Consider the following 10,560-nt stretch of genomic DNA (forward strand, 5'->3'; position numbering starts at 1 on the left):
AACATCCTCAACAGACCGTGTTCTCCAGAGACCTGACCTGTGGGCTCATGGCTCACTCGTCAATGTGGAAAAAGAGCACGTCTTCACCAACTGTCCGTGACGAGCACAGTGACAGACGCGTACGATACGAGCAGTTTGCTTAAAATGTAATTCACACATTTAAACACAAGTAACCTAAATGGTTAGACCTTTTCTTATGGTTAGCATTGAGACTCCCCACGCTTAGCTCCCATTTGAAGCTATAACCACACCGCTCTGTGCTTCAACTATTCAAAATGGCACGCAATTTATTCTACAGTACACTGCCATTATTTCACCATTGATAACACGCGTGTCATCAAACATGGCATACATCTTGACTCATTTACGTATAATGTAAAAAAATATGAGCTGCAGTTTGAAGTTTGTCAGGGTGTACAAGAGCGTGATAACAAGGCGAGCGCCGTGCAGCAGGAAGTCAAGCTATGCCCGCGTAGTGCGCATGCGCCGCGGCTCTCCACAATCTAGGGCTGCGTTTCTCTTCATAAAACGGTAAGGACAAGCTATTTTTTTTACTATGTGATTTTAAATATACTCGGCTGAAAAATATCAACCGCTCCTACGACACCAACGGCAGTTTCAGCCGGGGGTTTCGGGTGTATTGCGGAGGGGGTTCAGCCAGCCTGGCTCGTACAGAATGGAGGGGCAACGCCGTCGCCGTGCCGTTGTTTGCTGTACGTGCCGCCGCACAGGGAGACGTCATTTTGAGGGGGAGCGGAGAGTTAAAATGCAGAGTTACGAAGGGACGTACGGTTCAGAGACAAGCGGCACGTAACCGTCACACTGTAAATGCAAAGCTTTACCCGTCTCGGACAGTATAGTTCCAAATATTGTCCAGTTTCCCACACATCAAGTTACGCCCTTGCGTTAGCCATAATGGCTACCACCGAGCCTAGTCTGAGGAGCTGTGTGGATCTCAACAGAGAAAAAGCAGTCATCTGCCCACTGCGGTCGTGATAACCCACCTCAATGTGGGAAACAGGAGTCTTTTATCTGGAACCAAACGGATGGATTTTGCTTTAGTGTAACTGAATGGTCTACTAACCCCCGTCAGTTAGCACCCCACCCCCCCCACCCCCTCCAAATCACGCAAAACCGCGGTTTCTATTCCACAATACGCGGGGAAAAACACCAGCTGACGTTACATTTTGCTCAAACATTGAACAGTTTTACGGCAAGTTGCAGAACATGACAATTTACCATTCGCTATGGCTTTATGATAAATGTAGTCCCTGTGTGCACACCACGAAACAGTTAATTAAAAAAACCGACTTTTTATTAACCTAGTTAATTGCTCGCGTCAATTAGTTAGTCGTTAAATCGCAGACATGAATACATTTCTGAAATACGACATGTTATTGTGAATATGTAGCCCTGTGTTTTAAGTTAAATCATTATCCAATTAGTGGATAACGTTGCGTTAGATTTCTCAGCTGACAAAGAGAACGTTGACCTAAAAATGACTCGTTTCTTAATGAAGTTTGGTTTATGGTCGTCTTCATGTTTGGGAGAGTGAAACATATTTAGCTAACTCCACACAGCAGATGCTATCACGTTCACCAGGTCACCTAAAGTTAGCTAGCTGAGGTTAACTTGCTAAAGTTAACCAGCTATCCCAATGCTAGGCTGTCAAAAGTAGACTTGGGAAAGGATGGAAAGAGTACTACGATATTTTACCCAAGTGAGATTAAAAAGTAGGTCAGTTGAAATGTACTGCATTACATTTATCATTTTAAAAGGTGTTGGGGTTAAGACACAATTATATATGATTATATGATAGACCAATTAGATTTAAAAAAAAAAAACCACACACACACATTTAGGCCCCAAAATAAATTGCATTGCAAAATGTTAGCTGTGTCTAGTGGAACAACATCAGGCCACCAAGCCCTTGTGTCCAAACCAACAAAAAGAAATTGCTTTTCTATTGACACTTTGCAGCCTGTGTAGACAACTGATTATCAATCAGAAATACAGGACTCCCGCCTCAGTAAAGCTTAACCAGGAAAGAAGACAAAAACTTAGATAACCAAACAAAAATGGCAGACTGAAGACAGCGCGGAGATGTACGGATGATACAAACTGCGTAACGGCTGCAGCCCACAAACGCGCACATTAAAGCAAGGAGAGGCCTCCACAGTTTTTACACACACCGCATAGCGTGCACACACACACACACACACACACACAACGTTGCTAGGCAACACAGTTGTTGATGATGTTCTCTGGAGAGCCATGTCCATCACTCAGTTTGCTGTTGTACTCATCTAAATCTGCGTTCTGAGCCTTGTGCACCGCAAAAGTCCTCCAACGACTGTATTACAGTAACAAGAGTAAAAGTAATTCATTATTATTATTAGCTCTTTAACTTGATATCACCAACATTATATGAGAACCTGAAAAATATGCTGGCGTCATATCATCTGTCATGGTATGTTTTGATGTGTTCATCCTTTTTTCAGATGAACAAACTGGACAGCTGTTATATGAAAGCGGCCCCCCTCTGTAGTCTACTCTGAGTGTGATGGCGACCACCGAGGAGGTCACGGTGTCCATGGGGGAGGTTGTGATGGTGAAGGCCGAGGGCGAAGGAGACCCCGATGACCCTAACAAGACTCAGGTCATCCTCCAGCTCCAGCCAATCACCACTGGGTATGTACTGAACCCGACAGAGACTAGGCTAGGCTGGGATGGGGACTTCACAGCAATTTAACACAGCAAACACAGCTACTTTGATGTCACATGATCAGCCGCCTTTAGGTTTCAATTATGGTGGGCCACAAAGTACTTACTCCATATTTAGATACAAGATGGATAGACCGTATCCTCAATACTACCAACTGTTTTCTTTTCAGAGACGAATCTGCTGAAACAGATGCCGCCGTCATGGCTGTCGAAACACATCCAGGTAAGAGACTGTCAGACTGACGTTTGGCCAACTTGAATGATTTGGTCGATGCATGCATTTTGCACATTACCTTTCCAAAAGCGCACGTTCTCCTCTGGTCTCCCCACCTTTAAATGTCCGCGTGTGTCTTCCCGCTCTTTTAGAGCAAACGGAGGGCGAGGACGTCGAAATTGGCTGCCCCATAACGTGCGGCGACAGCAAAGCCGTGCTGCTGGTGAAGAAATTTGTGTGCCCAGGAATCAATGTGAAATGTGTGAAGGTTGGTATGCCACGTCGAAGCAAAAATGGCGACTGCGGCGGGGTTTCAGTATTGGCCTTCGAGAAGCTCATCCATATGCAGTCATATTTTGAGTGACAATTAGTCAAAATCTCACATATTTTAAACATGAACAGATGGGGGAAGAAAACTGTTCGGTATGGTTGTTGCCAAATATTACTGTACATAGCTAAATGGCAACTAGGTCACTCAATAGTCAGTCACTCGGCAGGAAATAAACATGCACTGCTTCTAGTGTCCCGGAATAACTGCACCTATTTATTTCCTGTCGCGTTAAACTTGTAAGTTTCAAATAGCTTCATGCTGATTACAACTATAAGTGGGCATGTGCTGACAGTGGCTGCACGGATTTTCTTGCTGATGGTTGTTTTGTTGTAACACAAGTGTTTATGAGTGAGCCGAATTAAACAGGGGCTCACCATCATCAGCCGTAGGGCTAGGCTCGACAAATGTTTCGGGAAGCAAATGAAACATTGAGCGCCAAGGCTCACATAGGAAACAGTGGTGAGGAATAACAAAGGACCTGGTCCCGCTCCCAGTCCCCGCTCGCTAGCAGCCACAGTAAACAGCAAGCTGTGTCACGCACATGCAGTAGTGTTCTAACTAAGAGTACGGAGGACATTCACACTGGTAAAATGACAAATGTCAGTGTATTTGTAATGAAAGTATAGACGCTGAAATCATCATTTGACGGTGACAGTATAGATGCATAGAGGAAGTGCAGGGAGAGGGAGGGGTATGACACAACAAAGGGTCCCGGATGTGGTTATGTAGTGTGTGTCTTAACCACTCGGCTGTTGGACTGGTTATGTAGTGTGCGTCTTAACCACTCCGCTGTTGGGCTGGTTATGTAGTGTGCGTCTTAACCACTCGGCTGTTGGACTTGTTCGCCGAAATCGCAAAAAAAAAAAATATCGTTTTTTAACCATTTAAAAATGGTTTTTAATTTGACGCGTGTCATGTAGTATTTCTTGTTGAAGCAAAATAGTGAAGAGCATTATTCCCATTCTCCCAACTGTCAACACATTACACAGAACAGACTGCGTTCTATAGCCGTAGTGTGTGGTATCCATTTCAGACACCGTGACAGATTCACTTTGTCATCAGTCAATAGGCACTACTACACAACGCTTGGCTGACCACCCACACAACATCCCTCAGCACGGTAGATGTAGTTTGACAGTTTCGCTACGCTGATCACTGCACGGACACGATGGTACGAAATTATATTGTATATTAAAGGCCAATATCAGGAAAACCAATATCAGACATATGAAGCTGTGGTGTTTTATCATCTCTGCTGTGGCATCGACGGCGCACTCCATTAACTGACGCTCTCTCCACCAGTACGAGGACCAGCTGATCAGCCCCAAGCAGTTTGTGCACATTTCTGGGAAAGCCACTCTGAAGGACTGGAAGAGAGCCATCCGGATGGGCGGAGTCATGTTAAGGTGAGGGGGGGGGGGGCAACATTATAGTTAGTCATCATCACCACTCTTACATACTGCATGTATTGCCGCTGACGCAACGAGCAGAGATGTGACACATGATGAAAAATGAGATGGCGAGAATGACTCTGGGCTTTTCATTAAACCTCGTCTCCTCAACTGATGGAAAAGTTGTCTAATACATGCAGAAAACCAAAAACGACCAGCTGAAAAGCTCTGATAGAGCCACTGTGCATTACCTGCCCAGCACCGCATGCAGCTAGCTGGTGAGCATAGTGGAGCATTTAGCAGCTAAAGAGCCGGATATTTTACACAGGGGTTGGTGGAGACCAAAACGGAGCGTGGATGTGTAAATAGGCAACTATTTGCTACTGTAGCGTTAACCATTTATCCCTCTGTAAACAGGATGCTGATGTACACTGAAATGCACCAGCTGAGCCAAAACCTTCCCTGACGTCAAGTCACCTGGCTGAGCTGCATACAGGAGCAAATGTGTTGTTGTTTTATGGTTAGGAATGCAGTTCAGAAAACACTTGCTATCTTCCCCTTGAGTTGTGACTCATTCGCCTGATACCAGATCCCACTATCAAATACATGGGCCCAGAAATCTCCCACTCAGCGAGTGCGGCTGAGACTCCTTTCTCCATTGCTGCACGTCGTTTCGGCTCGTGGGTCTTTTCACAGAAATATGCTATCCATGCAGCTTTACAGTTTTTAAATTTAGAAATGCATGTATATCCCTACTAATCAGGCTGTTTGTGCGGCCGAGTCCTGCACACGAATCAGTTGTCGCAATTTCTGCAGTTGCCCTTACAGTCCTAACCTCCAAACAAGTAGAATAAGTGTACTGAGTTGGAAAGACACTACTACTACTCAGTTCAAGTCAACCTTATTTATAAAGCGCCAAATCACAACAGCAGTCATCTCATGACACTTTAAAGACATGTGACAATACTGCTATGATAACAGGCAGCTCATACAGTAACATATCAAAAATGGAATGTCTGTTTATAAAGGATTGCAAATATGTTTGATCAGTGGCGGCCATTTCTTCCCTTCCATTTACTAACTGTAACTGATCCCCTTCCCAATTTCTGCTCTCCAGAAAAATGATGGATTCAGGTCAGCTGGACTTCTACCAGCACAGCACGCTGTGCACCAACACGTGTCGCAGCACCAAGTTCGACCTTTTAATCAACAACACGCGGTTTCCTCCTGATGGCACTGGCCTTACCACGCCCACATCCTCGTCCTCTCAAGGTGAGCGCACGCCGGGGTCACAGGCTCGCCAAATGCCAGTTTATTAAAAATCTGACAGGGTTTTTTTTTTTTTTTTTTAATTACATTTGAATCACAGTGATGAGGTATTGTCAAAACAGAGTTGTACTATTTTTTAAAAGACTGTTGTTGTTGTTTTTTTGATTAGATTTCACTTTATTGTCATTGAACACAGTGCCAAAACCAGGAAAGCAGTATAGCATCTAACCAGGAAGTACAAACTGTAACATATACATATATATATATGTACAGAATATATAACAGACCAATGGGGTGTGTCAATCATTTGTGGATCTTCGCTGGTTCCCTTCTTAAAGTAGACAAGCTAGCAAGGCTACGACAAAAACTAGCCTGCTGACCTCTCCTCTGACACCATCTTCGTCTGTCACGTGATCTTCGCAAGTCGTAGTGGTCCCTCGGGAGTCTCCCATATACGCGCATCCATAACCAGCGGCGTAGACAGAGGCGCAGTAGGTACAGGCAAGCCATCGTTTTCCACTCGTTTTTTCTACGGAATGAAAATCACCGTCCAAAGACTTGAGACCTGTTTGAAATCGGCTTTGTCAAAGATGCCTTTATTTCTGTGAGGTGCAGTGGTTGCCAGCGGGGACTGTTTCCTGGTCTCCTGGTTGGCGCATTACAAAGACACTCCAACATTCAAGACTTGAGACTTTTTAACTCTAAAACTACTAAATTCACTTTGTCGCTTGACTTTTCACTGCTTTTGAGGGTCCCTTCTTGGTCTGTCCGTGGTACAAGCTTAATGTGTGTTTCTTGTGTGTACATTGCAGCTCAGGTGGTCCTGGGCAATGGCGGGACAGTGGGTGAGGACAGAGCAGAGGTTCTGAGCGGGAAGGCGGACTGGAGCTCGTGCTCGCTGGAGCTTGCGGACAAGAAGGAGTCCAACGAGATCTCAGGTCACAGAGAGCACACATCCCAGCATCATCTGCCAACTCCCGTTGGAGATCACACACACACACACACATAGACACAGCCAGTGACTCTGTGTTTGTCTGTTGCGTCCACAGAGGACACGCTGAACTTCTGGAAGGGGATCGCCGACGTGGGCCTGCTGGGCGAAGTGGTGACCAACATCAGCACCGAGCTGCTGGAGCTGCTGAACGGCGTGCAGCAGCGCAGGGAGTCAGCGGCCCTCCAGGACACAGGTACGGAACAATGCTGTAGTGTGTGCAGGCTGCTGGGAACCGCATCACCAAAACAGACCCGCGTGCAGGAGTTAGGGGCTCGCTTGAAGGTGCATGAACGAGGGGGGGGGGGGGAATGGAAAGAAAGAACAAATTCAGCTGCTGTTGGAAGCTGACGGATGAAAAAGCAACACCAGGGAGCTTTTAGAACGGCTACTGTTGGTTCCTGTGACGATAGTGACCGAGTACTTTGTGATTGATTGTTTACAACGGCTGAATTTGTTCCTCCTTTCTGACTGACCAAGTGACCCTTTGATTGATTGCCGCACTGATCCCAGATTCCTGTCTGGTAGAGGTGGCGGTGCTCAGTAACCTTGCCCAGGTGTTCGGCCTGCTGGACTCGGTCAAGAGGATCCTGGAGAGGAGGAAGCAGCAGACGGACCCCAGCCAGGAGCAAGTCCTCAGCACACTCACCAGTGAGTACAGAGCAAAGACGAGGTTCCACTGATTCTCTGAATGCGTCTCATCGTACTGTCCTGTAGTCAGCTGTCCAGTGTTTGGCTGATGATGTGTGTATATTTATATCTCAGCCACATCTTCCTTGGCACATTTTTATTTTCGTCCAACTAATATTTCCAAGGTCAAGAATGAGCTTTTATGCTCGCGTCAGAGGTGTCCCACAGCCACGAGCCACCCAACAACCACATCTAAAAATAATGCAGAGCAGCCTCACCAAGCTCCACCGAACAAGACACCAAATGGAAAGTTTATGTTGCATTTTTAGATGCCTGAAATAAGGTCTGTGGTTAACACAACGTTTTGTTCTACGACATGAAATACGTCAGTAGATACCCCCCCCCCACTTGTGGATTTTGAAGCTTTTACGTGTCTTACAAAAGGCGGTTGCTAACAAGCGGCTAAATGAGACTACAGAGGTTGTCGCGGACATTAAACGTCTTCATGCCCAAACACGGAAAGTCATCTACTCACCAGTCCGCCTTCACAGCCTCGCTGTGTTTATACTCTATATCTATCTGTCTATATATCTATATCTATCGATAGTCTCTTAAAAGTTCAGCTTAGTGGTGGTGACGTTGAAGTCAACTTGATTCCATTTAAGCTTCTAAAATCATAAAAGTGGTGTTCAAGATTATCATCAACAGTATCATAAACGTTTGTTTGCCACAGAGTTTATTTTCTGCAATAATCCATTGGCTTTTAGTCAAGGGAACCAGGGCGGTGATAACGTCCGGGTTGGCCTACATACGTCATCCCAGCAGCACTCTACTGGAGTCGAATTTAAGTGCAAATAGAGTCGGGGAAGTGGGAGGAGCTATTTTCAGGCGCTGCTTGCTCAGGAAGTAAACAATCCCATTCGCTGCCTCGGATTGGCATGAAACTCTTCCAGTGGAATCACCAGCGCGAAAGATTAAAGGGTTAGCGCCGAAGGCGCACGCCCGTGTACGCAAATAAGTCAACTACGACTCCCAAGGTGCATTTCAGCAAGAACCGTCCAAGTTTAAAATGAAGCGTCGTGCACCAGTAACAGCAGGAAGAAGCTGAAGAGCACAGTGTTGAGAAAGCTGGCCGTCCAACCTGCAGCTAAGGTATGGTGTATTGGCTGGAATTCGCCATAGCTCTGATTCGCACATCTGACTGGCTTCTTCGACTGCCGATGCTCTTGGGTATTGTAGTGTTTGCAGTATTGTATTATTTAGAGGCATCTGTCGTAACCAAGCTGAAGGGACAAATCTGTGATTTCTGTGTTAAAGGAACAGTGAGGCCCAAACCAGTAGCTGTGTGTGCAGCTACTGTGCAGTCAGGTGTGTGTGTGTGTGAGTTTATGTTTGAAAACTAAATGTGAAAAGGGATGGAGGACATTTGTTGGTGATTTACTCGGCCCTCATTTTCAGTGCTGTGTTGTGTGTTCTATGTAGATCTGGAGGTGCAGTTGGAGGAGCAGAGGAAGCAGCAGCAGGTGCGAGCTCTCCTGTCCTGCCCGCAGCCTGCCAAAAACAAAACGCCCACCAAGCGCCAGACCAAGCGGCCTCGTCTCCAGAGGCCCGCCTCCACCACCACCCTCCTGACCTCCCCCGTCAACCAGCAGGCAGCTCTGCAGCCCCAGCAGTTCACCGTTCTGTCCCCCATCTCGCTGTCCTCCATGGGCCAGCCGTTCACCGTGGCGGGCCTGCCCATCGCCACCCTGGCCCAGTCCTCCAACACGGTCACCCTGCTCCCTGCCGGCTCGCAGCTCTTCACCCGCTACATGGTGACTGGAGACGGAAAGGCGGACACCATCACCTTGCACCCGTCCTCGGGCCTCACGCTGTTGGGCACCACCGCCATGCAGGACTCCAGCCAGCTGGGCACGATGGTGAGCCCCTTAGAGCTGGTGCACCTGAGCCAGCAGGCCGGCGGGGCAGAGGTGGTGCCCATAGAAGGCCAGGTGGTGGACGGCACCATGCTGGTGCAGCAGGAGGTAATGCAGGGCGAGGTGGAGGCCGGCCAGGAGCACACGGTCATCGAAATCAACCCGGCTCCGATGGAGCAGGCGGTGGGCGTGATGGAGCTGCAGCTGACCGGGGAGTCGGGCAGAGGCGGGGCCATGATGGTGCAGAGCGGGATGGAGGTGACGATGGCTGCGGAGGGGGAGGAGGCGCAGTGCCAAATGCAGGAGGCGCAGACTGAAGGGGTTCAGGGGCTGCAGCTGGATGCCAGCGGACAGTTGTCAGGTGTACAGATAGTGGTGATAGAAGAAAATACTCAGGAAGAAAACAAGGTCAAATGAGACACGCCTCCTGTTTTGTCCAGCAGCAGGAACGGACTCGTGGTTCCACAGACTTGTGAAACTGTAAATACACAGAATTTCCAAATCCACAAATTGCCTTGGCCTAAGACCAAGCACTAGGGTAGCCATTTTTCCATTTTTGGTGTGTGTGTGTGTGTGTGTGTGTGTGTGTGTGTGTGTGTGTGTGTGTGTGTGTGTGTGTGTGTGTGTGTGTGTGTGTACATGCTCCTCTCAACTTTTTGTTGATTTTGTTTTTTATTGAAACACAGTGGCATCACAACAAAGAATATACTGTATGCTTGTGTTTGTTTTGTATTTAAAGGACGATTCCGCTCAATTCCAACAGATACTTGTAGTTTTGGCTGTCATTTCTAGCTCTACCAATAACAACACTGCACTCACCAAGAGAGTTACTGAGATGCGAGAACGCGCCGGTGCTTCTGAAAAGAAAGAGAAGAGACGGGGCGGGAAACGCAAGTTAGAAACAAATCTCCACGTTAGCCGAGCTCACTTGGAAGGAAAACGTTCTGTTGAATCCATCACAGTTTGACCCGCTGGACTTGCCACAGTTTTCCTGTACAACGTTGGATTATTACCAACATTTTTGGAATGCGCTCACGTTCGGTTTTACCTCCCAAATAAAAAGGGGTCGATCAGAGTTTCCCAAAAACCTGGGC

General features: G+C 47.1%; 1 protein-coding gene across 1 annotated transcript; it reads left to right on the top strand.

The window, feature by feature from the left end:
* Positions 1-516: 516 nt before the first annotated feature.
* gmeb1 (glucocorticoid modulatory element binding protein 1) lies at positions 517-10,210 on the top strand. The gene is made up of 10 exons (XM_070922083.1): positions 517-531; positions 2,502-2,691; positions 2,895-2,947; positions 3,091-3,206; positions 4,572-4,675; positions 5,778-5,932; positions 6,742-6,867; positions 6,979-7,116; positions 7,449-7,571; positions 9,033-10,210. The coding sequence occupies exons 2-10, from the start codon at positions 2,564-2,566 to the stop codon at positions 9,881-9,883; spliced, it is 1,794 nt and encodes a 597-aa protein (XP_070778184.1). The 5' UTR covers positions 517-531; positions 2,502-2,563; the 3' UTR covers positions 9,884-10,210.
* Positions 10,211-10,560: the final 350 nt, after the last annotated feature.

This window comes from Enoplosus armatus, chromosome 16, assembly GCF_043641665.1.
Source record: "Enoplosus armatus isolate fEnoArm2 chromosome 16, fEnoArm2.hap1, whole genome shotgun sequence".
Classification (NCBI taxonomy): Eukaryota; Metazoa; Chordata; class Actinopteri; order Centrarchiformes; family Enoplosidae; genus Enoplosus; species Enoplosus armatus.

Coding starts and splice junctions, on each gene's coding strand:
- gmeb1 (XM_070922083.1), top strand. CDS start 2,564: ATGGCGACCACCGAGGAGGTCACGGTGTCCATGGGGGAGGTTGTGATG. Junction 2,692..2,894: donor CTCCAGCCAATCACCACTGG/GTATGTACTGAA, acceptor TTTTCTTTTCAG/AGACGAATCTGCTGAAACAG. Junction 7,572..9,032: donor AGTCCTCAGCACACTCACCA/GTGAGTACAGAG, acceptor TGTTCTATGTAG/ATCTGGAGGTGCAGTTGGAG.